The 27,983-nt window shown below is 44.1% G+C and overlaps 1 protein-coding gene across 1 annotated transcript in view; it reads left to right on the forward strand.

The window, feature by feature from the left end:
- Positions 1–3,671: 3,671 nt before the first annotated feature.
- Positions 3,672–27,983, forward strand: part of FRAS1 (Fraser extracellular matrix complex subunit 1) — a 533,887-nt gene continuing 509,575 nt past the window's right edge. Inside the window, exons 1-2 of the mRNA XM_055434121.2 lie at positions 3,672–4,815; positions 11,988–12,019. Of these exons, the coding sequence (XP_055290096.2) occupies positions 4,740–4,815; positions 11,988–12,019 (108 nt within the window). The 5' untranslated portion in view covers positions 3,672–4,739. The remainder of the gene's footprint in view (positions 4,816–11,987; positions 12,020–27,983) is intronic.

Consider the following 27,983-nt stretch of genomic DNA (forward strand, 5'->3'; position numbering starts at 1 on the left):
CTGTCTTGACTTTGGACGGATTATTTAAATATCAGCATCAGTTATTTCTCTGGTAAATGAACATACTAGGAGTACCTATCTCACAAGAGTATTGGAGGATTAAATAGACAAGTATACAGTGTTAGCCTCAAAGTAGTCAGTATGTGTTAGCTGTTATTGTTGGTAATACTATCATTTGGAGCAGGAATGGTAAATCTTGGCCCCTAAACGGGCAGTCACAAAGCCAGAGACATGCTGATAGATGATAGCAGGACTAAGCAAGGAGATTTTGTGAGACATGTTAATGGATGTCAAAACAAGATGTACAAATGAGGGACTTCCCTGACAGGGGCATGGGTTCAATCTCTGGTCAGGGAACTAAGATCCCACATGCAACATGATAGAACTGTGTGCATGCTTAGTCATGTCTGATTCTTTGTGACCCCATGGACTGTAGCCTGCCAGGTTCCTCTGTCCATGGAATTCTCCAGGCAAGAATACTGGAGTGGGTTGCTATTTCTTTCTTTAGGGGATCTTCCTGACCCAGAGTTTGAACTCATGTCTCCTATATTGCAGGTGGATTCTTTATCATTGGCTCCACCCAGGAAGCATGCAAATTGTGTGCCCTCCCACAAAACACATATCAATAAAAAGCCTTGAGGAGGTAGACTCAGCTTTCTCTGGCTCTTGAACTTCTGTCAGTGGAAGCATTGACTATTGAAATGAAGCACTCAGACTTAGAGGTTAATGTAATAGTCATATTCATAAAAATGGTTACTAAATTTCCACCATAATGAAATAGGTTAATATAATTCTTTTACCAATATTTTAATTTAAGTGGCCACAGAAGACACTTGATATGCCTCATATTACTGAATTATTGGTTGACACTTTTAACCATGGGGTCATCCAAGGATCTCAGTACACAGACTCTGGGCCTATCAACTCTCTGTCTCATTAGATGATGTGAGTAGGCCAGTGTGTGTCCCTGTCTTGGGCTGCTGGTAGACTGAGCTTGTGAGAAATAAATATAGCACAGATGAATTCAGGGTAATGTGCTAGTGCCTTTCCCCTGGCCTGCCCCCTCTTCCCTCCTACCTTCATTTCCTTTCCTTTTAAAAGAGTGATATACTTGCATTAAAAACAAAATAATAGATGACTTATTGAGACTTCTGTAAGACTTTTTAAAAATAAAGTCAAATTGGTTCTTGAGAGAGCAAATTGTCTAAGTTACTCCTAGTCAGTGGTGGCTGCAAAATTTCTGTAAATTTGGCAATAGGATGGTAACGTGGTTGACAGAGTGTGCTGGAAGCTGAGTTTTCACAGCACTTTACATGGGATAAAGAACATGTCAACTTCCTAAATAAAAAAGGGAAAGGATTCTTTTTTTGGGAAAAGGGGATTTTCCAAACCAACCCCATCTAAGTGACCACTGCTCTCAGGTTCTTCCTATTTTGCTCATTCTTTTAACAAACGTTTAATGAGTGCTTACTATGTGCTCTCTGCTATAAACTGCAGAAAGCTCTTAAAGAGATGGGAATACCAGACCATCTTACCTGTCTCCTGAGAAACTTGTATGCGGGTCAAGAAGCAACAGTTAGAACCCTGTATGGAAAAATTGATTGGTTGAGGATTGAGACAGGCGTATGACAGGGCTCTCTGCTGTCACTCTGTTTAATCTAAACGCTAAGCACTTCATGAGAAATGCTGGGCTGGATGAGTTATAAGCTGGAATCCAGATAGGCGGGAGAAACATCAACAACCTCAGATGTGTGGATGATGCCACTCTAATGGCAGAAAGCAAAGGGGAGCCTCTTGATGAGGGTGAAGGGGGAGAGTGAAAGAGCTGGCTTAAAACTAAAGAAACAAGATCATGGCATTTGTCCCCATTACTTCCTGGCAAATAGGGCATGAAAAGGTGGAAGTAGGGACAGATTTCTTCTTCTTGAGCTCTAAAATCACTGTGGATGGTGACTGCGGCCATGAAATCGGAAGATGTTTGATTTCTTGGCAGGATAGCTAAGACAAACCTAGATAGTGTGTTGAAAAGCAGAGATAGTACTCTGCCGACCAAGTTCCGTATAGTTATGATTATGGTCTTCCCAGTGGTCAGGTATGGTTGTGAGAGCTGGACGGTAAAGAAGGCCGAGCTCTGAAGAATTGATGCCTTTGAACTGTGGTGCTGGAGAAGACTCCTGAGAGTCCCTTGGGCAGCAAGGAGATCAAACCAGTCAATCTTAAGGGAAATCAACCCTGAATACTCATACTTGGTCCTTCATTGGAAGGACTGATGCTGAAGATGAAACTTCAGTATTTTGGCCATCTGATGCCAACAGCTGACTTACTGGAAAAGTTTCTGATGCTGGCAAGGATTGAGGGCAGAAGGAGAAGAGGGCGTCAGAGGATGAGATGGCTGGATGGCACTGTCGATTCACTGGGCATGAACTTGGGTAAACTTCAGGAGATGGTGAGGGACAGAGAGGCCTGATATGCTGCAGTCCATGCGGTGGCAAAGAGTTGGACAGGCCTGGGCGCTGAACAACAGCAGCCATGTGCTTCAGGTAAAAAGGTGACGGTCTCAGTGCCTGTGATCACCTCGGACCATGAGAGACTGAGGGTGAATTGCACAATCCCTGGGTCCTGTGAACACGCAAATATCAGTGCTGGGTGATCAGACATTTCGTTCTGCTTTGGCTAATAGAATTAGTTACAGGGATCTGCCAGTTACAATTTATCCAGTTATTCTGAAAAGTGAATTGTTCCCAGCAGCGCCAGTGCAGAGTAAACATCCACGGATTATAGGGATGGCAAAGACTGGAAATAAGTGGGGGCCCCTGCTGTTTCACAGCTCAGGGGTTCAGTGCTTGGATAACTCCCCTCTGACAGGTTCGCCCATCTCAGGTCAGTTGAGAGACCCAGATCGTCTCTTCTTTGGGCCAATCAGAATCCAGACAGCATCTCTCTGATGCAACTGTTCTCATCTAATAATTAACCCTAGACCAGCTATTTTTATTTGGTCCTATAAAAATCAGCTGCCGTCACTCAGTCCTGGGTCGGAATGAAGACCTTCCCTCTTCAAATGCCTGTGCCAGTCTGCCTAGACCGGGCAATTCCTTCCCAGTCTCGGGCATTTGGGGGCGCAGTTGAAGGCACCGCGCCGAGGCCGTGTAGTGTTCCACTGACAACCTCTCTCGGGGAGGGATGGGGGTGCACTCACTGTGGGAGGCCCCGCCTCGGACACACACACACACCGAGATCCTCCCAGGCTGCCGGTAAACCCACGATGCGACGACCCGGGGGTCCCAGAGCGAGGAAGATGGATCAGATCCGCCTTAGTCTCAGTCCAGCCAGAGTGGCGGGGTGCAGAGTGCAAGCCGTGCCGGGGCATTTGAAGGTGGGCATACAGCCTCCCAAGTGAGGGGTGTGCATCCTTTTGGCGGGCCCCTCGGCTGTTGCAGGAGTCAGGACCACGCCATCTTCCCCTCCCCTTCCCTCGTGTGACCACTCTCGATCCCGCCCCAGACAAAGGCAATCCTGAACTCCAGCCGAAAGAATCAGCGGATCAGGTTGCTCTCTCGGCCTCCCCTCTCTCCCCTCCCCGCCCCTCCTGGCTTCTTCCCTTTCCACGTGACTCTCAGGAATCTTTTGCCAAAGCTCGGAGTCGCTGGGTCCCTTTTCACTCCGAGCTCAGGAGAGAGGAAGGAGGGGAGGGAGGCGGAGCGTGTGTCCTTTAAACGTGGGGCTCCAGAGGGGGCCTGATTTTGTGCGTTTCCGGGCTCTCTGGTCCGAGTGACTCTAATTCAGGGGTCCCTTCCGGGCTCTCCAGTGTCTTTCCTCCTTGCATTTAAAATGATGGCTCCTCCTCCGCTTCCGTAATCGCATCTCGACCCTGCAGACCGGCTCCGGGCGCGCGGTGCGGAGGCGGCCGGCGGCACCGGGAGACCGCGCCCGGCAGCCCTCCTCACCCGGGCTGGCGGCGGGGGCGCGAAAGTAGCGGCTGCGTCCCCCGCACCACCCCCGGGCTCTCCTCCGGAGCATTCGCACCATCTGCGGCAGGGAGCGCAGCCCGAGGCGGCGCCGGGCGGCCGCAGCACCGGCGAGTCCCGGGAGCCGCCCGCAGCGCCGCACAAAGTTTCCCGCGAGCCTCCCGGGGTGGCTGAGGTCCGCCGAGCCCTGGGGGCCCAGCCCAGAAAGAGCGGTGGCTGGGTCTTTCGGGGCTCCCGGCAACCCCTTTGGCCGACGCGGCGCCGTCGGAGAGTGTCCAGCGAACTTTAAAAGGTGCCGCAGAGGAACCTGCGCCGGGGTCTCCACGGTTTGGGGATCCGGGAGCCGACGCGCCGGGGTCTCCACGACCGGGGTCCCGGGAGCTGATGGGTCCGGCCTGAAGGAACTGCTGGGAGATCAGGTCCGCCGGTGACCGGCAACTTTCCTGCGAGACGGCCTCGGGGAACTGCGTGCGCCCTGCCTTCTCTTTTATTCTCCCAGCTCAGCCCGCGTTGGCGCCCTGCTCTGCTGGAGACCTGGGCGCGCTGTTCCCCGGCTGTGAGTGAATTGAAACCCCCTTCCCGCCCCGGCGCCTCGGGGCTGATGTGAGTGTCGCTCTCGCCGTTCTGTCGCCTCGTTTCCTCGGAGGTGACCGCTCGCCGCCGCCCCCTATTCGCGGTGCGCCCAGCCCGGGGCGCGGAAGCCTGCGTTTCGGCTGATAACTGGTTCTTGGATGCTGGAAGCTGGGCTCCTCCAGCGTGAGTGCCGAGGCGGCGATGAGTGTCTTCCAAGTGTGGCTCGGGATGGCTCTCGCATTGGCGGAATTTGCGGCATTGCCTCATCATTCTGAAGGTGAGAGAGGTGCTGTGTGTGTATGTGCTTGTGTGTGCGCGCGCGTGTGTGATCGTGGTCTTTTAAAAGCTCAGCCGGTTTATGGTATTGTGAGTCAGATGAAGTTTTTTGGGGATGGGCAGGTGGGTGGCCGGGAAACCAGAGTGGGTTTTTTCTGAGAAGATTCCATCCAACTCCTGATTGTTTTGCACGCGGATCCCAAGCCCCACTCCCTCTCTGCCCTGAGCGCATTTGGCGGGGGGTGCGGTAGTGGCCGATGGAGGTGCCATCCCTGAAATTGGATGCTCTTTCTTCCACTTCCCTGGTGCCCCCGAGTGGAAAGCAACTACATGGAGCGTAGGTGAGGCGAGAACAACTGCTCTTAAACCTGCGTAAAAATACTTGTGCTCCTATGAAACATAAAATCCGGCTCCTTAAAACCCCCCCCTCTCCCGCCCTCCTTGCCTCAGCGGGTCTCCCCGTAAATTCCAATTAAGATTTTATAAACCGGTTAGAGCGTGTTCTGGAGGTGGAGAATTCAATCGCACTAAAAGAAATCTCCCTAGTACAGAAAGGCACCAGGCTGCCTCTTCCGCGGAAAAGAAGTGGTTAATAAGAGTTTAGCTCCATTCTCTGACTTCGCCCTCTGCCTCCCAGTTTTCCTCCGGGGCTCCAGTCTACTTGTAAAAACCCTGGAGCAGGGGGAGAGAAAGGAGAAGGTGGGAATTGTCGCCATGATAGCAAAAGCGATGTGAGCTCGGGCAAATAAATGCATCGATAAAAAGATCAAGAGTTTGGGGGTCCTGGGATGCGGGCCCGGCAACTCCCACCTGCTCGGAGTCGCCGGGAAAGTCGCCTCTCTGGGTTTAGGGAGGGGGAAGGGAGCCGGCGGGCGGAGGAAGACGGCTTAATCCACCGCGCTGGGCTCTCGGCTTCCCCTCCCGGCTCCATTCATTATTCATCCAGCTTCAGGAGGGAGGGTTCACCTGCCCCGCTTCAAATCAGAGCTGCAGCCGGGACGCCGCGGGGCTAGGAGCCTTTTCCGCGCAGGTGCAGGCTGGGGGCGGCTCGCGGGTGCGGACCTGGGCGCCGGGAGCCCGGCGGCCGCAGCGCCCGGCGGGACACATCCCTGCTCGGGTGGACCTGCAGCCACCTGAGCTGCTGCCTTTTCCTAGCTAGCTTCCCGGGAGAGGGTGGCGTGGCTTTGGAAACGCACAGCACTGGGGGCTTGCCCGTAGGTGAAGGGACCGTCTGCCTGCACCCTCCCGGGAAGTATGTTGAGAGTATACGGCCCCGGGAAGGAGCAGGTCTGGGACCTGTGCAGCCCTTTTCAAACAAGGCATAACCTGTAGAACCGTGTCTTTATTTTATGTGTGCGTGTGTTTGCACACTTAAAAACAATAAAACTTAAAGGGCTTAATTGCAGTGAAGCAGATGGGAGAGTCAACCTAGGACACCCCAGTATGAACTTGAGACGTAGAAAAATTACATTGTCACCGAGTGATGGGAGTTTCCTATTTAGGATCATATCCCGGCTACGCGGAAGACGTGCTATCTCTCCCCCCATAGCTCACCAGGGAGCAGTTGGAATAGTGCAACGATTGACTTTCTCAGAACCAATCGTTCTTTTGAAATGGCAAAAGCCATTAATATGAAAGGCCTGCAGGGTTCGCTCTTTGGAAGACTGGTCGACAAAAAGGGCAAAGTTTAAGAACGTCGAGTTTTCAGTTGGGGGAGAGGAAGTGTGGGGCGTGAGAAGCACTATTTCTCCAAAGATTCTTTGGATACTTTGCTTCTTACTGTTTCAGCCCACCTTCAGAACATTCTAGAATCATCTCACAACCTGGACTGATACATGTTTGAGAGTTTCCATCCAAGTCATAACGATGCTTGAAAGAAAGTGAAAGTCGCTCAGTCGTGTCTGACTCTTTGCGACCCCATGGACTATATAGTCCATGGAATTCCCTAGGCCAGAATACTGGAGTATTGGATCCCCTTCTCCAGGGGATCTTCCCAACTGAGGGATGGAACCCAGGTCTCCCCCATTGCAGGGGGATTCTTTACCAGCTGAGCCACCAGGGAAGCCCCATGCTTGCCTAATAATGAATGAATGAGTAGGGAAATTTATGGAGCACATAGTGTCTGCCTGGCACTAGGCTAAGTGCTTTACATATTTAATCTCATTTAATTAAATTAATTAAATGATAACAGCCCCACAGCCGGAAAATCAACTGTCATCTGATGAGACTTTTGATTTGATTCTGTCAGGGTTTTCTTTTTCTCTTAAAAAATAAAAGCATTGAGGTCAGAGATGGAAAGCTTAAGGATCTTAGAGATTTCCTCAAGTTTTTAGTACTAGTCCTGGCAATGATTTTTAAAAATGGAAAAGAAGTATTCACATGTGTGGGTCTCTTGGTGTGACCAATTCTATGATACTTTTGCTGTTCAGGCAGAATTTGTTTTCTTCTCAGTGCTCAGAGAGCTTATCATATATGTTTGTAGTAAAACACCATTTAATAATTCTATAATTTTAGTTGATAAAGATGCAGTCTTCTTTTTTTTTTCTGAGTTAATTGCTTTTATTGTCCCCATTTTACATACAAAGAAATTGCAAATTAGTGCCTCGGCAAAATAACCAATAAAACTTACTTAAAAAACTAATAAAATGATTAATCAAATTAAAGATGCAGTCTTCTTATCTTAACTGTGTGCTCACTGAGTGCTTAAGATGGCTTTTGGTTATTCTCATATCTCCAGCTTAGCTCCTGGTGCACAATACGTACTAAAATATATTGTTCAGGTGAATGAGTATTGCCAGATCACATTTCAGATTAAGCCTAGACTGCTGCCATGTGGCCTTGAATGAACCACCTAACTTCTTTAGGCTGTGTTCTATTAGTCACCAAATGCAGAAATTGGCTAGGTGATAGCTCTAAAATACTTGTGCTAATCATCCAACACAGAAAAAAAAAGTTCGATATTTACTGCTTTATTTGCAATCAGTTGCAACTTCCTAGTCCTGAATTTTATTTTAATTATTAAAAGAAAGCTGAAGTTTTACCAACAGGTAGTTGACAGTATTATTTTACATTTTCTTATACCACCAAGCTGACAAAGCACTATGATTTGAGAACTTAATAAAATCAGAAAGTCACAGATAAACTTCTAACAAACATGGCCGCTTTCTGAATCAGATGGGCTCTTCCATGACATTTCCTGGAGAAGAACATCTTAAGTTGTGTTGACCCTGGTTGTGTGAAATTACACTAGGTAAAACCTGTTGGCTTGTGGATAGAGAAAGATTCTTGAATTAGTTAGAGAACTGAGTTCTAGTCTGTGTCCATCACTCCCCATGTGACTTCAGCCAATTTTACAGTCTTCCAGTCTTTTTCCTTTAAAAGCCATTAATGGAATATATTGAAAAGGATAATTTGATAGTGTTTTATTTATGGGTGGATCATCCTATTTGGTTCCACTCTTGGCTGGAGAGTTCCTTCTATGTAAGAGTCAGTGTTTAAAACTCAAAGAAGGAAAGACATTGGATGGGAATAAATAGCCTATCTCTTCACTCATTCATTCCACAAATCTTTATTGAGAACTTATGTATCAGGTTATCAGGTTTTGTCTGGTAGGGACATACAGACATCAACAACAAAAAAAATCATAATACCTGCCCTCAGGAGTTTGCATTCCTGGAAAACCGTTAATATAGGTAAGAGAGCCATAGGGACATGTCAACATTGACCCTTGGTGGGTTTACCAATATTGAACAATTGCAACTCTGCATCTTTTGTCTTTTGCAACTAACTACTAGCAGAAATAAAGATGTATTTATATTGTCATAGGCTCTTCTGTCCCTCATATTATATTTATGTTCTCCTCTGGGGATTGGATTCTAGGTGTTATCCTCTGCAAATAAATCCTTTAGTGAGAGCACAGCCATCTGTATTCACTGTTGTGGACCTGAGTGGCAATATTACTCAATTTTACTCAGACATGAGTAGTCGTAAAATACCACCACTTGGCTCAGGAGAGGGGAGGGGTTGCCACATGGCATAGCTGGAGCCCTGTGCCAAATCTTACATTAGTTCAAAAACAGTTGGCCCGTTTTCGATTTAACTACTCTATTAATTGATCTGACTCCTGGTTGACAATAATCCGGACATGAGCTGTCCTGTCAGTTCAGAAAACGATTCTGTTTTAACTATTCCACAGTGTGCAAGCCATATGCTGAATTAGAGCGCAACATAAAAGCTTGAACCTTTAAATGCCAACTTGTGGCTGCTTGTTCCTAATGAGTCATGTTTTTGTGATACCCTGCTATCCAAATTTCTTCATATCTCATAATCTTATCTGCCACTATTTCTTTGAACTAATGGATCTGACATTTTGTGATTCTTGGGTTTTAACATCTCTAATTTGCTCATGTTATCAGGCAGGGGTTTCTATTGTGAGTAGTTTCGGGCTGTGAGTACAGGTGCAAATTGTATCTCAAATTTCCTCTGAAAACTTCAGACTTTATACATGTGTTTCATAATAGACTCCCTTATGATGTGCCAGTGGGCCCAAAAACAGACATTTACCTGTTTACGTGAATATGAAGTAACATTTTATCTATGGGACCTGTAAGAAAGGCACCAACCCCAAGGGGGGAAGGTCGCTTGATCTCGGCTTCCTTCTTGGCACTGTCTGATCCCTTCACCCTGCAAAACTTCGGGTACTTGCTCACAGGTGTCAACTTCAATTACTCGCCATCTCGGCTGTGTTCCGTGCCCTAAAACTGGCCAAGTTCTTGGTCAGAGGACTCTGGTTCCTCTTGTCTTTTTCCTTGTTTTCCCTTCTAGAAGGCCTGTTGCTCCTAGATCTGCATCATTGCGTGCATGTGCTTGCGTGCTCAGTTGCTTCAGTCATGTCCAATTCTTTTGCGACCCTATAGAGTCTAGCCCACCAGGATCCTGTCCATGGGATTCTACAGGCAAGTATGCTGGAGTGGGTTGCCATTTCTTAGGCCGCGGTGTCTTCCTGACTGAGGGACTGAATCCGCGTCTCCTACGTTTCATGCATTGGCAGGAGGGTTCTTTACCACCTGTTGGTCAGAATTCCCGTTAATCTGGAGTTGCCTTTCAAGTTCCAATAAGCCAAAATTGAAACCTCAGAGTTGCGATCATTTCCCTAAGAGAAAAAGTGATGAGTGGAGACAGTAACTTTGTTTTCCAAAGTGTATGGGTTGGTTGATTAGTGAAAAGGCAGCACCAGAGGCTGCACCCAGCGACTTTGTCTCCTGGTGGGTATGAAGCTTGTGTGGGTGTGGGAAAGTATGCCTGCATGCGAGGACTACACCTGCATGGGTTGGTGATGAATGTTCGATGGAACTGGGCGTTACAGTGGAATGCTTTCTATCCTCCAGAAGGAAGCGGTGAGGTTCTGGAAGCCACGTTAGTACTCATTTCTGCAGCTGCCTTTTGGGTAGAGCTGTTGTGTTGCAGGAAAGCCTTCAGAGGCCAAGGCTTATTTCTTTCAGAATTGTACATCCTGCAGCAACCCTAATTGAGTTAACTCCTTTTCCTAATGATAGAATTTATCAGGAGTTACACATAGTTTTGACTTCAGTATCTAGCAGATATTTGGCTTAACGAAGTGTGTTTGTGGGGCCCCACTCACTGCCACTTTATTTCTTCATGGTACAACGAATTTATCACATTTGTCCATATTTCCAGAAATGGACTTTGATATGAATAATGAATACTTGGATACTTCTTAAGATACCTGATACCTTTTGGAGGTTTGAAAGGATAGTGGCTTTTGAAGGGTAGTGCTGTGGAAAAGTGTAATAAAATTATTTGAGGATAGGTTAAATTTTGTTAAATTGTACCTAAATGATGATCTTTATGTTTAACTTTTAAATGTCAGAAGTTGTTAAATAAGTATGTGTTTTAAGAATTGAATTGTGTTGATATGTATTTATTTACCTATATATAATTATTTTGGAGAAGGAAATGGCAACCCACTCCAGTATTCTTGCCTGGGAAATTCCATGGACAGAGGAGCCTAGCAGGCTACAGTCTATGGGGTTGCAAAAGAGTCGGACATAACTTAGTGACTAAGCATATGATTATTTTTTATATATATCCACATGATTATTTGATAAATGTATCTATATCCATATATATGTATATATATACCCTTATGATATACTGTAGTTTTGGAATAGGATTTCTTAAAGAAAAGGAAGTTACTTGGGAAGAATTTCCCCCCAGGGTTTTATCTCAATTTATTCGAATGTCAAGGGCACAAAAGTCATTTCAGTAAATTTGCCCATAGAGATCTTTGATTCAAAGCCCAAGTGTAAATAACCATTTCATTTTCTTTGAATATTGTTCTTCATTCCATTGTTAGTAGACAGTGTAGACCAGTCCTAACTTCATGAGAAATTAATAGTATTGAGACTTTTCCAGTGATCTGTTGGAAGCCAGGCACTGTAGTACAATGTGTCCTCTGCTCGTTGGACACCCAAGTGTGGCACATTGTCAGGGTATGCTCTTGGTGTGTATGCTAGTTCAATCTGCTTTGAAGCGTGTTTCTGAGCTAGTAGCTGTCCGCATGTTCATAGGTTAAATCAACACTTGTTGTGCTGTTCAAAAATCGTTTTAGAAAAAGAATAATCATGTGGACTGGAAAGCTTCATGAAGGAGATGGGGTCAAGTTCAAGGAACTTGATTAGACCAAATGCATCTCCTGCAGGAAATGAAAATGAGTAAAGGCATTGACAATATGAAAGTATTATCATGGGATCCTAAGTTGGCCTCTTGGGTTGGACTGAAGAATTTGTGTAAGCAAAGAAAGGCTAAGAAGCCTGGATCAGTAAACTGGGACTCGATTGTGGAGGCTTTGCTGATTCGTCATATAGGAAAATGCACACTGTATTTATCACATGTCATTGTAAACACAGTTATTTTAAAATTCAAATAATAAGCTTCAACAATGCCTTCCCTCATGTGTGGCCCAGCAATACTGTTTCAGTGGTTGGGGTTATTTTCCCAAGGGAAGAATCCTCAAGCTTTTAAGAGTTTGGAGAAAGCAGAGTTTGGTGATTATGATGCATGTAAATGCAGTTTTTGTGTAAGTTGGCCAGAGCTGTTCCTATTGGTCTGTTATGCATCTCTTTTAATTCTTGTTTTGTTTTTCTCCCACAGGTGCTTGTGTCTATCAGGGTTCCTTGTTGGCGGTAGGTCATTCCTTATATATTTGACTTATTTCTTATGAATGTAAAATACTTGATTGAGGTTACTGAGTGAGATGACCCTGTCATTATAAAATAAGTTTATTTTCCTTCTTGGTTTGAGGATTATCCCTCATCCTGTCACAATCATGCTCAATTACTTAATACCTTTTCCAGAGTGAATTAGTTCCATTCAGATGCTCAGGTATTGGAAGAGAAATTCAGACACCCAACACAATTTGCATTCTGTGGCTGTCCCGTGTGTTCTTTCAATCAGAGAGAAAATTAGGTCCCATTCTCTTGTCAGATATGAACAAGGGCACAACTTCTTTATCTCGCTGTTGCATTTTGAGTCCCCCCTACAAAAAAACTGTATGATTATTGAGTACAATGTGGAGGATCCTGACCATTGCTTTGCATTATACATTTTAGTGTTGTAAACAACAAACAAATTAACATTATATCTCTGAACCTTTGCTATGTAGAGTAGAATTGATTTTGAATCGAACGTCAGAATGACTTGTGGGAAAAGCTGATGCAAGATTCCCTGCATTTCTTTTCATTAATAGTGTACTGTGGTGCATAACAGTGTGTTAAAGCCTTCTTGAAAAGACTGTCTACACTCCATCAACTCTAATAAATGGTGTGACAAGTCATTCTTCACCACTTTTTTATTTTAGTTTAATAAATGCTGTAATAAAAAAAAGAACTCGAATGGTTGGAAAGGGTTTGCTCATTTACATCCCAACCCACTATTGACATGTGTGATACTAATATGTCATCTTGAATTATCCTGTGGGATTGAAATAAATGAGAAATATTTGAAATATCTGAGAGTCTAGATAATTGTAGATGTTCACAGTAATATTCTTGAATTTGAACTTTATGTAATAGAGTTACTGCTATGGAGATTTATGATCATTTTCCTTCCTTATATTTTTCTATAAAGAATCAGGAGAAAGCCATTTTCCACTCTCTTTTCCATTCCATACCCTTAAAAGCCTACTTTTCCTGCGGTTTATTCTTTAGTACATTTGAAGAATCATTTTAAAATCAAAGTGCTATAAAGTATATCATCTGTTTGGGGGAGCTGTAGAGATAGTTTGTCCATTTTAATACAAAGAAAATTACTTGTTGTATAGAGTGCTTCGTAGCTTTTCAGTATATTTTCATAGCTATCAATCATCTACCTGATACATACAGTAGATCAGTGAAATAGACAGGCCACATTATTTTATACCCTCCCTCTTTTTAATGAAGAACCAAGAGTGAGAGAGAAAGAGATCTGCTAAAGGTAATTGACCTTTAAGGAGCGGACCAGAACAAAACAACCTGACTGTTTTCTGGTTGTTCCTCCTGAATCTGAAGACAGTGTCCTGACTACCTTCTGTGTTTGATGTGGCAGTGTGGTATTGTACATTTGAATATGACGGTAGCAAGGACAGGGAGAGGTCAGTTCGGTAGGATCAAGTTAAGGGAGTGGTCACCAGCACACCTGTGACCCTTCCAGTTGACTTCTTTACTTACCAAAACTTTGCTGTGTTTGTTCCTATATGTTCTCAAGCCTGGTATACTTAGTGGTTATGCAGCTCAGTGAGAAAGACAATAAATTTGCTGCAATAATAAAGATTATTATTCAACAAATATTTATGGAGTGACACCCCTGGGCCTGCCATTCTAGGCACTGGGAATGCATCTGGGAACAAGCAATATCAGATTAATGCTAAGAGGGAAAACAGTATAAGGAGAGGGGAGAGAGAGAAAAGGCTAAATAAGGGACAAGGGTGGCCTCTTGAAAGAAGGGGACAGGGAATGGCTCCCTGAGGAAGTAAGGTGACATTTGAAGAAAGACCTGAGGGGCACGGTAAGAGCTAGCCCCCTGGACGTCCAGGGAAAGAGAATTCCAGAGCAGGGAACAGTGAGTGTAAAGTCTGAAGCAGGAGCTTGTTTGGCCATTTGAAGATGGGCGTGGAGGTCAGTGTGGATGGAACATGTGACCCAGGGGAGTGTGGCAGGAGGCGAGGTCAGAGAGGCGGGCGGTGATAGCACAGTGGGTCCCTGCATGGACGTTAGCTTGTCCTTTCAATCAGTGGGTGAGCGACTGGAGGAGCTGAGAGCAGAGGAATGACGAAACCTGACTTACAGTTTAATTAAACTGCTGAGGTGGGAATATGAAAAGAAATAACATTTGTTGAAACTATATAGTTGAATACTTTAAGAGGTGAGTTGCTAAAACTTGCTGTCAAATTAAGGGTAAGAGAAACAATTTTAAAAGATTGGGGGAAAAACACAAAAGTCCAGAGAGATTCTGCATTAGGGTTTATTTGCAACCGTGTGAAGTCCTTTTTCCATTTTCAGGAACTTCAGGCTGGCAGGGAGGTTGGTGCATTGTGGCCATAGCCAAGTGTCTGCTTAATTCATTGCTGCTCTCTTACCACACAGGCTGGTCTTGAAGAAAAGCACTGTACCTGTGTCAGTGAAATTGAATTAATATGCATTTATGATTTTTAATTTAAAAATCCAGACTTTAAGAACTTCTATATACTGTTTAGGATTCTCTGATTAAGCAACTCCTTGGGTGAGAGGATTTCTGCGGTAAGAGGCATGGCATTTGGGAGCTGGCTGTGAGGAAGGTGGTATGGTGTCACAGTCCCAAACCCTGTGCATTCTACCTGTGTGCCTTTGAGAGCTGGGAGTGACTTCAGAGATCGTGTAGTCCAGACTTTCCATTTATAGTTGGGGAGCTGGGGCAGGGCTGTGAAGCTCTTGCACTTCTTTCATTTCTCAGGTGTGTGTTAGTCGCACAGTCGTGTCCAACTCTTTGTGACCCCGTAGACTGTAGCCCCAGAGAAGGCAATGGCACCCCACTCCAGTACTCTTGCCTGGAAAATCCCATGGACGGAGGAGCCTGGTGGGCTGCAGTCCATGGGGTCGCACAGAGTCGGACACGACTGAAGCGATTTAGCAGCAGCAGCAGCAGCAGACTGTAGCCCATGTCTCCTCTGCGCATGGGATTCTCCAGGCAGAAATACTGGAGTGGGTTGCCATTCCCTTTTCCAGGGGATCTTCCCAACCCAGAGATTGAACCCTGGCCTCCAACATTGCAGGTAGGTTCTTTACTGTCTGAGCCACCAGGGAAGCTCATTTCTCGGGTGCTATGCTTAGTTGCTCAGTCGTGTCTGACTCTTTGTGACCCCCATGGACTGTAACCTGCCAGGCTCTTCTGTCCATGCGGATTCTCCAGGCAAGAATACTGGAATGGGTTGCCATGCCTTTCTCCAGATCTTCCCAACCCAGGGATTAAACCCAGGTCTCCCTCATTGCCGGTAAGTAACCAGAAATGGAAAGTGGGTCTGGCTGAAATGGCAAAGCACCAGCTTTACTCAGAATTCCATGAAACATACCAAGCAAATGAGGACATGGCTCTAAGCACTGGCTCCTGGTTGCTCTCAGCCTGTCTTGTGAGTATTCCTTCCCCTGGTATGGTTTCTGTCTCATCATTAGTTGCCTTGGAAGTGGCCATATAGAGTGGAATATTCATGACGCTTGTAGTCTGACAGACCTTAAAAAAATGACTTTAAGTCTAAGTACAGTTGATTTACAATGTTGTGTTAGTTTCAAGTATACAGCAAAGTGATTCAGTTATGTGTCTGTGTGTATAGAAAATCCCATGGATGGAGGAGCCTGGTAGGCTGCAGTCCGTGGGGTCGCTAAGGGTCGGACACGACTGAGCGACTTCACTTTCACACATTGGAGAAGGAAATGGCAACCCACTCCAGTGTTCTTGCCTGGAGAATCCCAGGGATGGGGGAGCCTAGTGGGCTTCCGTCTATGGGGTCACACAGAGTCGGACACGACTGAAGTGACTTAGCAGCTTAGCAGTATGTATATATATCTTTTCCTAATACTTTTGCATTTTAGATTATTACAAGATATTTATGTACTTACCTGTGAGATATAAGAGGTCCTTGTTGATATCTATTTCACATATAGTATTGTGTGTAAGTTAATCCCAAACTACGAGATCCCCACTTTGGTAGCCATAAATTTGTTTTCTGTGTCTTCAAGTCTCTTTCAGTTTTGTTGATCGGCTGTGCTGCGTCTTCCTTGCTGCATGTGGACTTTCTCTAGTTGAGATGAGGAGGGCTACTCTCCAGTTGCGGTGCATGGGCTTCTCATTGTGGTGGCTTCTCATTGTGGAGCGTGGATTCTAGACTGCTCAGGCCCAGTGGTTGTGGCATGTGGGATTAGTTGCCTGGTGGCTTGTGGAATCTTGATTGAACCTGTGTTCCCTGCATTGGCAGGTGGATTCTTAACCACTGGACCACCAGGGAAGTCCCTCTATTTCTGTTTTGTAAATAAGTTGATTTGTTTCATTTTTTTTAGATTCCACGTATAAGTGATATCATATGATATTTGTCTTTCTCTGACTTCACTTAGTGTGATCATCTTTAGGTCCATTCATGTTGCTGCAAATGTCATTATTTCATTCTTTTTTATGGCTGCATAATATCCCATTGTATATACATGCTACATCTTCTTTATTCATCTGTTTATGGACATTTAGGTTGGTTCCACATCTTGGCTATGGTAGACAGTGCTGCTATGAACAGTGGGGCACACATATCTTTTCAAATTAGAGCTTTTGCTGACAAACCTTGCTTTGATTCTTCCTCATCTGCTACAGACCAGCTCTGTGACCAAGTTACATAACCTTCCTGACTCTCCATTACCTCCTGTATCAAATGGGGATATATAGAGCCTTTCCTGAAGTATTTTGTAAAGAAGATAACGTGGGGATGACACCCAGATGTGGGACTTGGCGTGTAATTTTCTGCAGTAACAAAATTCCTCTTTGTGAACTAAGAAGAAGGAGAGGAAAGAGAGTTAATCAGCACCTGCTATGTATTTCACACTCTCAACAATCCAGGAAACAGGCTTTGTCTTTACAGATAAGGAGACTGAGTCTCAGAAAGTCTTAAGTCACTTGTTCCAAATCACACACAGCTAGTCGGCGCTTGACAGAGAGCATGTTCCAACCCAGGTCTGACTCTAGAGCCATTTCACTGAGCATGCTGTTTCTCACAGCCAGGCCAGTCTGCTTGTTGTCTCTAAGCACAACTGGCTTATTTTACTTTCAGCCCTGTGTGCCCAGCCCCTCCCTGCTGCACCTGTCATGCAGTTGTCTCTGCCAGTCTCTGGCCTGACCTCCTGCAAAAGCCAGCTGTCCCTGGCTAACCCCTTCCCAGTCAGCGGAGGCTCTCCCACACTGAGTGAACGAGTGAAAGATGCTTAGTCGTGTCCGACTCTTGCGACCCCATGGGCATAGCCCTCCAGGCTCCTCTGTCCATGGAATTCTCCAGGCAAGAATACTGGAGTGGGTAGCCATTCCCTTCTCCAGGGAATCTTTCTGACCCAAGAATTGAAGCTGGGTCTCCTGCATTGCAGGCAGATATTTTTACCATCTGAGCCACCAGGAAAGCCCAGCTGTGCTAAATCATTCCATCTTAATGTATAGTACATTCCATCTTATTGTATAGTACATGCTGTATCATATATGTGTAACCACACAAATCTCAACTCTTGGTGGGATAACTTGTGGTGTTACCCAGCTTTTGACAGCTCTGAGGACTCATGGGGACACTTTGCAGTGATTTGGTTCTAAGTCCCATGGAGTCATTTCTCAGTAATGTTCTGACCCCAGCTGTCGCTTCTTTTCACGACTGTCTTCCTCCCTTTCTCTTCTTTCCACTCCTCAGGTTAGAAAACACCCAGGAAGTCCTCCACCTTTAGAAACGCTGCATCGTCTATTTTGGGGTATTTTTCTTACCCCTCAGTATCCCTGCGGTCCTGGACTGTCTGGACTTTCTCCAAAGTCAGCTGCGGTGGGAGAGAGAGTGTGGCTGGATTAAATCAGGAATCTGTCAGAGGGAAACTCCCTACTTAATATCTTTACCTGTGACAGGGCGTCGTGTGTGAGGAGGACGATAGATTTTATTTAAAAGTTTTCACCTCTCTCTTGGTCTTTTCCATGTGTTACTGAGTAAAAAGAATTTCACTTTCCTTTGGCATCACCATAGTCAAACATCTCCTTCATAGATTCTTCCTGAGGGTGGATGGTTGGACTCTCCGGTTTTTATATCTGTAAAATGGAGACAGACGATTCGCTTCACAGGATGGTTGCAAAGGTTAAAGGAGATCAGCATGAAGCACTTAGCCCAGTGCTTGTGACCTATGATAAAGTTTTTGTTGTGTAGTTGCTTAGTCGTGTCCAGCTCTTTGTGATTCCATGGACTGTAGCCAGCCAGGCTTCTCTGTCCATGGAATTCTCCAGGCAAGAATACTGGAGTGGGTTGCCATATGCTTCTCCAAGGGATCTACCTGGCCCAGGGATCGAACCCGTGTCTTCTACATTGGCAGGCAGATTTTTCACCATGGAGCCACCAGGGAAATCCACAGTAAAGGTGAGAAATGGCAGTCATTAGTCTGCAACCACTCCTTATGGTGAGCACTGAGGTAAAACACAAGATTCTAGCCTCAGATAGCTGGGATGCAAATGAAAAGAATGATTTCAGTGCCCAGACTCTTGCATCTTCCCATACATAGAAAAGTGCTAACTTCCTTAACTTGAGATATATGGTTTTCTTTAATTCTTAGAAATACTTCTGATGTTAAGACTACCTGCTCTTTTTTGCAAACGTCTATATAACTTGACTCCTCCCTTTCACTTCTTGGAGCAGTTCTCTCAGGGTCACTTGATGTGCTGTCTCCTGGGCTTGAAGTCCTAAAAATTCCCCCTAAATAAAAGATAACTCTCAACCTTTAGGTTGTGACTATTTTTTAAGTTGACAAAATTAGCTCCTATTATTGTTGCTGTGAAGTAGTTTACACTTAGCGAAGGTGGACACAACTGTTCTTCTTCCTCAGATTAACAGTGTTGAGTGTTGGGATTTTCTTCCTTGGAATCCTTTTCCTCACAAATGCTGGCAAAGTGAATCATGAGGCATCAACTTTTAGCACATTTGAAAGGAGGAAAAAGTTTTCAAGAACAATGAAAATTGTGGAGTAGTCAGTGTATTAATGCATAGTATAATACAGTGACTGGAGTTTAATACAGACTTTGGAGTTTAAATCTTGGTTCTGCTACTTCTTGTAGTCTGGTCTCAGATCTCATACTTTAAATGGCTGAGTCTCAGTTTCATAGACTATATAATAATATTCCTCATGGGGCCGGTGTGAGGATTACCTGAGAGCATACTTATGAAAGAACCCAAAACTGTGCTTGGCAAGAACGGATGCTCACATCACCTAGGTGACAACAAGATGTTGGAGTGGAAATGACTGTGTCGTAGAAGCCAGAGTGTGTCTTAGTTTAGGTCCTGACTCTGTAATTACTGGGCTTCCCTGGTGGCTCAGAGGTTAAAGCGTCTGCCTCCAATGCGGGAGACCCGGGTTCGATCCCTGGGTCGGGAAGATCCCCTGGGGAAGGAAACGGTAACCCACTCTAGTATTCTTGCCTGGAGAATCCCATGGACGGAGAAGCCTGGTAGGCTACAGTCCAGGGGGTCGCAAAGAGTCGGACACGACTGAGTGACAGAACGGAACGGAATATTGAGTAAGTCACCTGAATGAAATGAGGTCTCAGTTTCTAAATTTGTAAAATGAGAGCATTAGATGAGATCCTCTCCAAGATTCCTTAGCACAGTGCCATCCAGTAGAACACTCTGTGCTGATGGGAATGTCCCAGAGCTGCACCCTCCAGTATGGTGGCTACAAACCACATGCGGCTGTTGAGCATTTGAAGTGTGGCTAGTGACACTGAAGAATGGGATTTTAAATTTTGCTAATGTTAACTGAGAAATATCAATAACTCAGATATGCAGATGACACTACCCTTATGGCAGAAAGTGAAGAGGAACTAAAAAGCCTCTTGAGGAAAGTGACAGAGGAGAGTGAAAAGGTTGGCTTGAAGCTCAACATTCAGAAAACAAAGATCATGGCATGTGGTCCCATCACTTCATGGGAAATAGATGGAAAAACAGTAGAAACAGTGTCAGACTTTATTTTTTGGGGTTCCAAAATCACTGCAGATTCTGATTGCAGCCATGAAATTAAAAGACACTTACTCCTTGGAAGGAAAGTTATGACCAACTTTGATAGCATATTAAAAAGCAGAGACATTACTTTGCCAACAAAGGTCCGTCTAGTCAAGGCTATGATTTTTCCCGTGGTCATGTATGGATGTGAGAGTTGGACTGTGCAGAAAGCTGATCGCTGAAGAATTGATGCTTCTGAACTGTGGTGTTGGAGAAGACTCTTGAGAGTCCCTTGTAGTGCAAGGAGATCCAACCAGTCCATTCTAAAGGAGATCAATCCTGGGTGTTCATTGGAAGGACTGATGCTGAAGCTGAAACTCCAATACTTTGGCCACCTCGTGCGATGAGTTGACTCATTGGAAAAGACTCTGATGCTGGGAAAGGTTGGGGGCGGGAGGAGAAGGGGACGACAGAGAATGAGATGGCTGGATGGCATCACCGACTCTGTGGACATGAGTTTGAGTGAACTCCGGGAGTTGGTGATTGACAGGGAGGCCTGGCGTGCTGTGATTCATGGGGTCGCGGAAAGTCGGACACTACTGAGTGACTGAACTGAACTGAACTGAACTGAATGTTAACTGAAATTCAAATGACCACACATGATTCGTGACTACTGTATTGGACTGTGCAGTGTTAGAACTTTAAAATTCTTAACTTACTAGTACTTTAGCTTGAGTTTTAGTCTGATTTATGGTTCTCACCCTGGGTGAAGGCTCACTGTTGTGTTGTTATTAGTTTGAGAAAGGTCACAAAAACTTGTTAGAGCATCTGAGATTGTTATTTGTTTGTTTACATCATTGTTTTATAAATATATACATATGTGTATAATTATTACAGCACTGCTCTTGCCATATGGCTTGATATCTTTTCTTGAATAAAAGAAAAAGGAGTGGAGTTACAACTGAGCCTTCATCTGCAATCATTCCTACATATTCTGGTATTTTTTTCCAGCTTTATGAGGTATAATTGATAAATAAAAATTGTATATATTTAAGATGTACAACTTGACTATCTGACATGTGTAAGCAGTGTGAAGTAATCACCACAGTTAAGGTAATAAACATATCTATCAGCTTAATCACCCCTTCCTTCTTCCCTTCCGTCTTGCCTCCCTCTCTTCCTTCCTTCTATAGTGAGAGCACTTCAGATCTACCCTCTTATCAACTTTCAAGTGTATAATTTCATATTGTTAATTATAATCACATTGTTGCACATTTCTCATCTTGAATAAGTGAAATCCTGTGCATGCATGTGTGCTAAGTCACTTCAGTCATGTCTGATTCTTTGGGCTCCTCTGTCCATGGGATTCTCCAGGCAAGAATAGTAAAGTGGGTTGCCGTGCCCTTCTCCAGGGGTTCTTCCCAAACCCAGGGACTGAACCCACATCTCTTATTTCTCCTGCATTGCCAAGTGTCTTCTTTACCACTGGCGCCACCTGGGAAGCCCAAGTGAAACCTTGTATCCCTTGACTAACCTGTTCCCTGTTTCTCTTCCTCTCTCTGACTGCTAACCTCTACTCTCTACTCTATGAGTGTAACTATTTTAGATTCCACCCATAAATGAAATCACACCATATTTGTCTTTCTGCATCTGGTTTATTTCACTTAGCATAATGTCCTTCATTCTTTGCATGAAATGTTCCCTTGGAATCTCTAATTTTCTTGAAGAGATCTCTTGTTTTTCCCATTCTGTTGTTTTCCTCTATTTCTTTGCATTGATCACTGAGGAAGGCTTTCTTATCTCTCCTTGCTATTCTTTGGAACTCTGCATTCAGATGCTTATATCTTTCCTTTTCTCCTTTGCTTTTCGCTTCTCTTCTTTTCCCAGCTATTTGTAAGGCCTCCTTAGACAGCCATTTTGCTTTTTTGCATTTCTTTTCCATGGGGATGGTCTTGGTCCCTGTCTCCTGTACAATGTCACGAACCTCCGTCCAGAGTTCATCAGGCACTCTATCAATCAGATCTAGTCCCTTAAATCTATTTCTCACTTCCACTGTATAATCATAAGGGATTTGATTTAGGTCATATCTGAATGGTATAGACCTAACAGAAGCAGAAGATATTAAGAAGAGGTGGCAAGAATACACAGAAGAACTGTACAAAAAAGATCTTCACGACCAGGATAGTCACGATAATGTGATCAATGACCTAGAGCCAGACATCTTGGAATGTGAAGTCAAGTGGGCCTTAGAAAGCATCACTACAAACAAAGCTAGTGGAGGTGATGGAATTCCAGTTGAGCTATTTCAAATCTTGAAAGATGATGCTGTGAAAGTGCTGCACTCAATATGCCAACAAATTTGGAAAACTCAGCAGTGGCCACAGGACTGGAAAAGGTCAGTCTTCATTCCAATCCCAAAGAAAGGCAATGCCAAAGAATGCTCAAACTACCGCACAATTGCACTCATCTCACACGCTAGTAAAGTCATGCTCAAAATTCTTCAAGCCAGTCTTCAGCAATATGTGAACCGTGAACTCCCAGATGTTCAAGCGGGTTTTAGAAAAGGCAGAGGCACCAGAAATCAAATTGCCAACATCCGCTGGATCATGCAGAAAGCAAGAGAGTTCCAGAAAAACATCTATTTCTGCTTTATTGACTATGTCAAAGCCTTTGACTGTGTGGATCACAATAAACTGTGGAAAATTCTGAAAGACATGGGAATCCCAGACCACCTGACCTGCCTCTTGAGAAACCTGTATGCAGGTCAGGAAGCAATAGTCAGAACTGTACATGGAAAAACAGACTGGTTCCAAATAGGAAAAGGAGTACGTCAAGGCTGTGTATTGTCACCTTGCTTATTTAACTTATATGCAGAGTATATCATGAGGAACGCTGGGCTGGAAGAAGCACATGCTGGAATCAAGATTGCTGGGAGAAATATCAATAACCTCAGATATGCAGATGACACCACCCTTATGGCAGAAAGTGAAGAGGAACTCAAAAGCCTCTTGAGGAAAGTGAAAGAGGAGAGTGAAAAGGTTGGCTTGAAGCTCAACATTCAGAAAACAAAGATCATGACATCTGGTCCCATCACTTCATGGGAAATAGATGGAAAAACAGTAGAAACAGTGTCAGACTTTATTTTTGGGGGCTCCAAAATCACTGCAGATGGTGATTGCAGCCATGAAATTAAAAGACGCTTGCTCCTTGGAAGGAAAGTTATGACAAACCTTGATAGTATATTAAAAAGCAGAGAGATTACTTTGCCAACCAAGGTCCGTCGAGTCAAGGCAATGGTTTTTCCCGTGGTCATGTATGGATGTGAGAGTTGGACTGTGAAGAAAGCTGATCGCCGAAGAATTGATGCTTTTGAACTGTGGTGTTGGAGAAGACTCTTGAGAGTCCCTTGTAGTGCAAGGAGATCCAACCAGTCCATTCTAAAGGAGATCAATCCTGGGTGTTCATTGGAAGGACTGATGCTAAAGCTGAAACTGCAATACTTTGGCCACCTCATGTGACGAGTTGATTCACTGGAAAAGACTCTGATGCTGGGAAAGGTTGGGGGCAGGAGGAGAAGGGGATGACCGAGAATGAGATGGCTGGATGGCATCACTGACTCTGTGGACATGAGTTTGAGTGAACTCCAGGAGTTGGTGATGGACAGGGAGGCCTGGCGTGCTGTGATTCATGGGGTCGCGGAGAGTCGGACACGACTGAGCAACTGAACTGAACTGAACTGAACTGAATGTCCTTCAGGTTCACTTGTGTTGTTGCAAAAGGAGGATTTCATTCTTTTTTAAGGCTGAATAATATTGCACGGCAACTCACTCCAGTATTCTAGCCTGGAGAATCCCATAGACAGAGGAGCCTGGCAGGCTACAATCCATAGGGTTGCACAGAGTCGGACCTGACTGAAGCAACTTAGCAACATTCCATTATCTATATTTTCTTTATCCATTCTTTTGTTGATAGGTATTTGGATTGGTTATTGGGAATAACACTGGGAAGAATATGGGAATGCAGATCTCTTCAAGATCCTGATTTCATTTTTTGGATTAAAATCCAGAACAGCGATTGCTACATCATAAAGTAGGTCTATTTTCATTGTTTTTGAGGACCCTCTGTACTATTTTCCATAATGGTTATACCAGTTTATATTCTCACCAAGACTGTGTAAGAGTTCCCTTTTCTCCACGTCCTTTCCAACACTTGTTATCTTTTGTCTTTTTATCATAGGCAGTTTAACAGGTTTGAGGTCCTATTTCATTGTGGTTATACTTTCTGTCTATTATAGATTTTATGAAATGTTTTTGGTGTTTTGTTAATGTCTGATGTATCTGTGGGAGTGTTATCCACTGTATATGATGGTGAAAAAAATCGAGAACTTCTGGTCTAGCCTGTAAGCCTTGTTGATCAGGGTTAAGGAGGGTTAGAGAAGACACATGGAGCTCTTCAGTGCTAGGGTCCTTTTAAAAAATTGGAGTAGCATCATTTTCTTTTATTCGGAAGTGTAACACAAAAGAGGTTGACCATAGAGATGAAAATGTCTTAAACTTATGTTTGTGCTGCTATTCATCAACATGCTCAAGGATTTTCATGGAGAAGAGAAATGAGAATTTGGAAGCTTTCTCTATTAAGTACTCAGCCCTCACCCCCTGAACACTTAGTAAATCTGTAATTATTCTGGGGTAAAAACTTAATTTTTTTTTCAGAAAATTAACAGCACATCATTTCTGTTCTCGGTGCTGAAATAAAATTTGAAAAATAATGAGAGTCCTTTACCTGGAGGTACTCCAGTGGTAGCCTTGGAGCTACGGCTTGTGAGACTGGATAGCCTGTGTCGTAAATGAGAGAGTGGTGCTTCAGTCTCAGTTCAATTGCTTAGTCGCTCCATTGTGACCCCATGGACTGCAGCACGCCAGGCTTCCCTGTCCGTCATCAACTCCCGGAGCCTGCTCAAACTCATGTCCATCAAGTCAGTGATGCCATCCAACCATCTCATCCTCTGTCGTCACCTTTTCCTCCTGCCTTCAAACTTTCCCAGCTTCAGGGTCTTTCCAATGAGTCCATTCTTTGCATCAGGTGGCCAAAGTATTGGAGTTTCACCTTCAACGTCAGTCCTTCCAATGAATATTCAGGACTGATTTCCTTGAGGATGGACTGGTTGGATCTCCTTGTAGTCCAAGGGACTCTCAAGAGTCTTCTCCAACACCACAGTTCAAAAGCATCAATTCTTCAGCGCTCATCTTTCTTTATAGTTCAACTCTCGTATCCATACATGACTACTGGAAAAGCCATAGCTCTGGCTAGACAGACCTTTGTTGGGAAAGTAATGTCTCTGTTTTTTAACATGCTGTCTAGCTTGATCATAGCTTTTCTTCCAAGGAGCAAATGTCTTAATTTCATGGCTGCAATCACCATCTGCAGTGATTTTGGAGCCCCCCAAAATAAAGTCTGTTACTGTTTCCATTGTTTCTCCATCTATTTGCCATGAAGTGATGGGACTGGATGCCATGATTTTAGTTTTCTGAATGTTGAGTTTTAAGCTGAGCCAACGTTTTCACTCTCCTCTTTCACTTTCATCAAGAGGCTGTTTAGTTCTTCTTCACTTTCTGCCATAAGGGTGGTGTTGTCTGCATATTTGAGGTTATTGATATTTCTCCCAGCAATCTTGAGTCCAGCTTGTGCTTAGTCCAGCCCAGCATTTCACATGATGTACTGTGCATATAAGTTAAATAAGCAGGGTGACAATATATAGCCTCGACATACTCCTTTCCCTATTTGGAACCAGTCTGTTGTTCCATGTCCAGTTCTAACTGGCTTGGTCTAGATGCCTTCAAAAAGTCTTTCTAACTTGGGTTCTGACTTGTGTGAGTTGAAGAGTAGAGCTGTGTGTCTGCCTTAAGGAAGCCCTTGTAGGGGTGAGAAAATTTCCCGATCCCAGAGCCAACAATGATGGGTTTCTCCCTGCATTCCTTCAAAAGGACCTATTTTATACCCTTGGGTACCAGGTGTTGAGGACTGGGCTCTAGGTGCCTCAGATGATTCTTTTTATTCTATTCTTCTTTTTAAAAAATTTGGTCACATTACATGGCATGTAGGCTCAAACCCAAAACACCTGCATTGGAAACTTGGAGTTTTAACCATTGTACCACCAGGGAAGTCCCTCATTTTTTCCTTTGCTGAGTTTTTATAAATTGTATTCTGAGAATAGTTGTGAGAGAACTAATACAAGAGATTTTGTGCTTTTATTGATGAATAATCCATATGCATTTCGATTTTGATTCATATTCTTGTGGTAGGAACAGATGTTTTAAGTTAACAAACACATTTCTTATGCTTTTGAATTTCGAAGATGCAGCTGAGCCTGGAAGCCGTATTAATTTGTTCAGAATGTGGTAGTGTGATCGTATATCTCAATTTTCTGCTCAGATCATACATTTCCCATACCTCTTTTTAAGTTTGTGTCTTTTTTACTACAATTGCCTAGTACCTCATTTTCTTTTCTTTACTTGTCTGTTTATAAATACAAAGACTGATGCTAAAGCTGAAACTGCAGTACTTTGGCCACCTCATGCAACGAGTTGACTCACTGGAAAAGACTGATGCTGGGAAGGGTTGGGGGCGGGAGGAGAAGGGGATGACCAAGAATGAGATGGCTGGATGGCATCACCGGCTCTGTGGATATGAGTTTGGGTGAACTCCGGGAGTTGGTGATGGACAGGGAGGCCTGGCGTGCTGTGATTCATGGGGTCGCAGAGAGTCGGACATGACTGAGCGACTGAACTGAACTGAACTGAACATGTTTATTTTATACATAGTAAAATAGATATGCATATGTATAGGTACCCTAGAAAAGAACTGTCATTCATTTATAACACCTTATGGTGTTATCTCATTATTGTTATTTTTAAAGCTGTCTGCCTAGTAGGGGAAAAGATAATATTTAAATATCAAATGATAATTATGAGTTAAGCAAGCTTCTGTTTTCTTGGAGTATGAATGGCAAATGTCTAAAGAAAATTTTACTTTGAAAGTCACATATGGATGGCATTCTGCTTCTGGGATAGGAAGGGATACTTAAATATAAAGTCAGCATAAAACAGTTTTAAAAAATCTGAGCAGTTTTATGTAAAATAAGTCCATAGCCACTGGTATGCCAGCTAAATTATTTTTAGTCATGATTTCTTAGTTTCCCAGAGTTTATAAACCAAATGAAAGGAAGAAGGAAAGGGAAAAGCTTTCCTAGTAAGGAACAGTTTATTGCTAGTACCCAGAAGACGCTTGAGTTTGGGCCATGACCTGTGAGTTCTTTCCTGTCAGCTCCCAAGATTGGTTATTTATTAAATTTATGTTATTCCTTTCTTCCAAAGGGAAATTGGGTGGGTGTGGGAGGGGCTGGGGAGAGGAGGGAGGGTGTCTACATGGGAGAGCAGATTTTGTAGTTCCTTGAACCTTAAATTCTTGAAATGGTTTTATAATCATGAGTAGGAGAGAATTATCAACAGTGATACTTATTCTGTGCCTCTTACTGTACTTAGTTTCCTTCTAATCCAGAGGAAACTTTATCTAAAAGATGAGAGAAGAGAAACAAAAGGAACTCTAACCTGAAATCGGTGGCCTGGAAGAACCCTTTCCCTCTCATATTTACCATTGGTGTGTGTGGTAGCAGTAGTGAGGCTTCCCTGGCAGCTCAGACGGCCGCCTGCAATGCAGGAGACCAGGGTTTGATCCCTGGGTTGGAAAGATCCCCTGAAGAAGGGAGCTGCCCACTCTAATACTCTTCTTGGAAATCCCATGGACAGAGGAGGCTGGAGGGTTTTAGTCCATGGGGTCACAAAGAGATATGACTGAGTGACTAAGCGTGCATATGGAGCAGTAGTGATCTACCTGGATTGCAGATATTTATCGATTAATTTCCAAGCACTGAAAGA

The sequence above is a fragment of the Moschus berezovskii genome, chromosome 5 (genome assembly GCF_049115385.1).
Source record: "Moschus berezovskii isolate FMDL1 chromosome 5, NW_MosBer_1.0, whole genome shotgun sequence".
Classification (NCBI taxonomy): Eukaryota; Metazoa; Chordata; class Mammalia; order Artiodactyla; family Moschidae; genus Moschus; species Moschus berezovskii.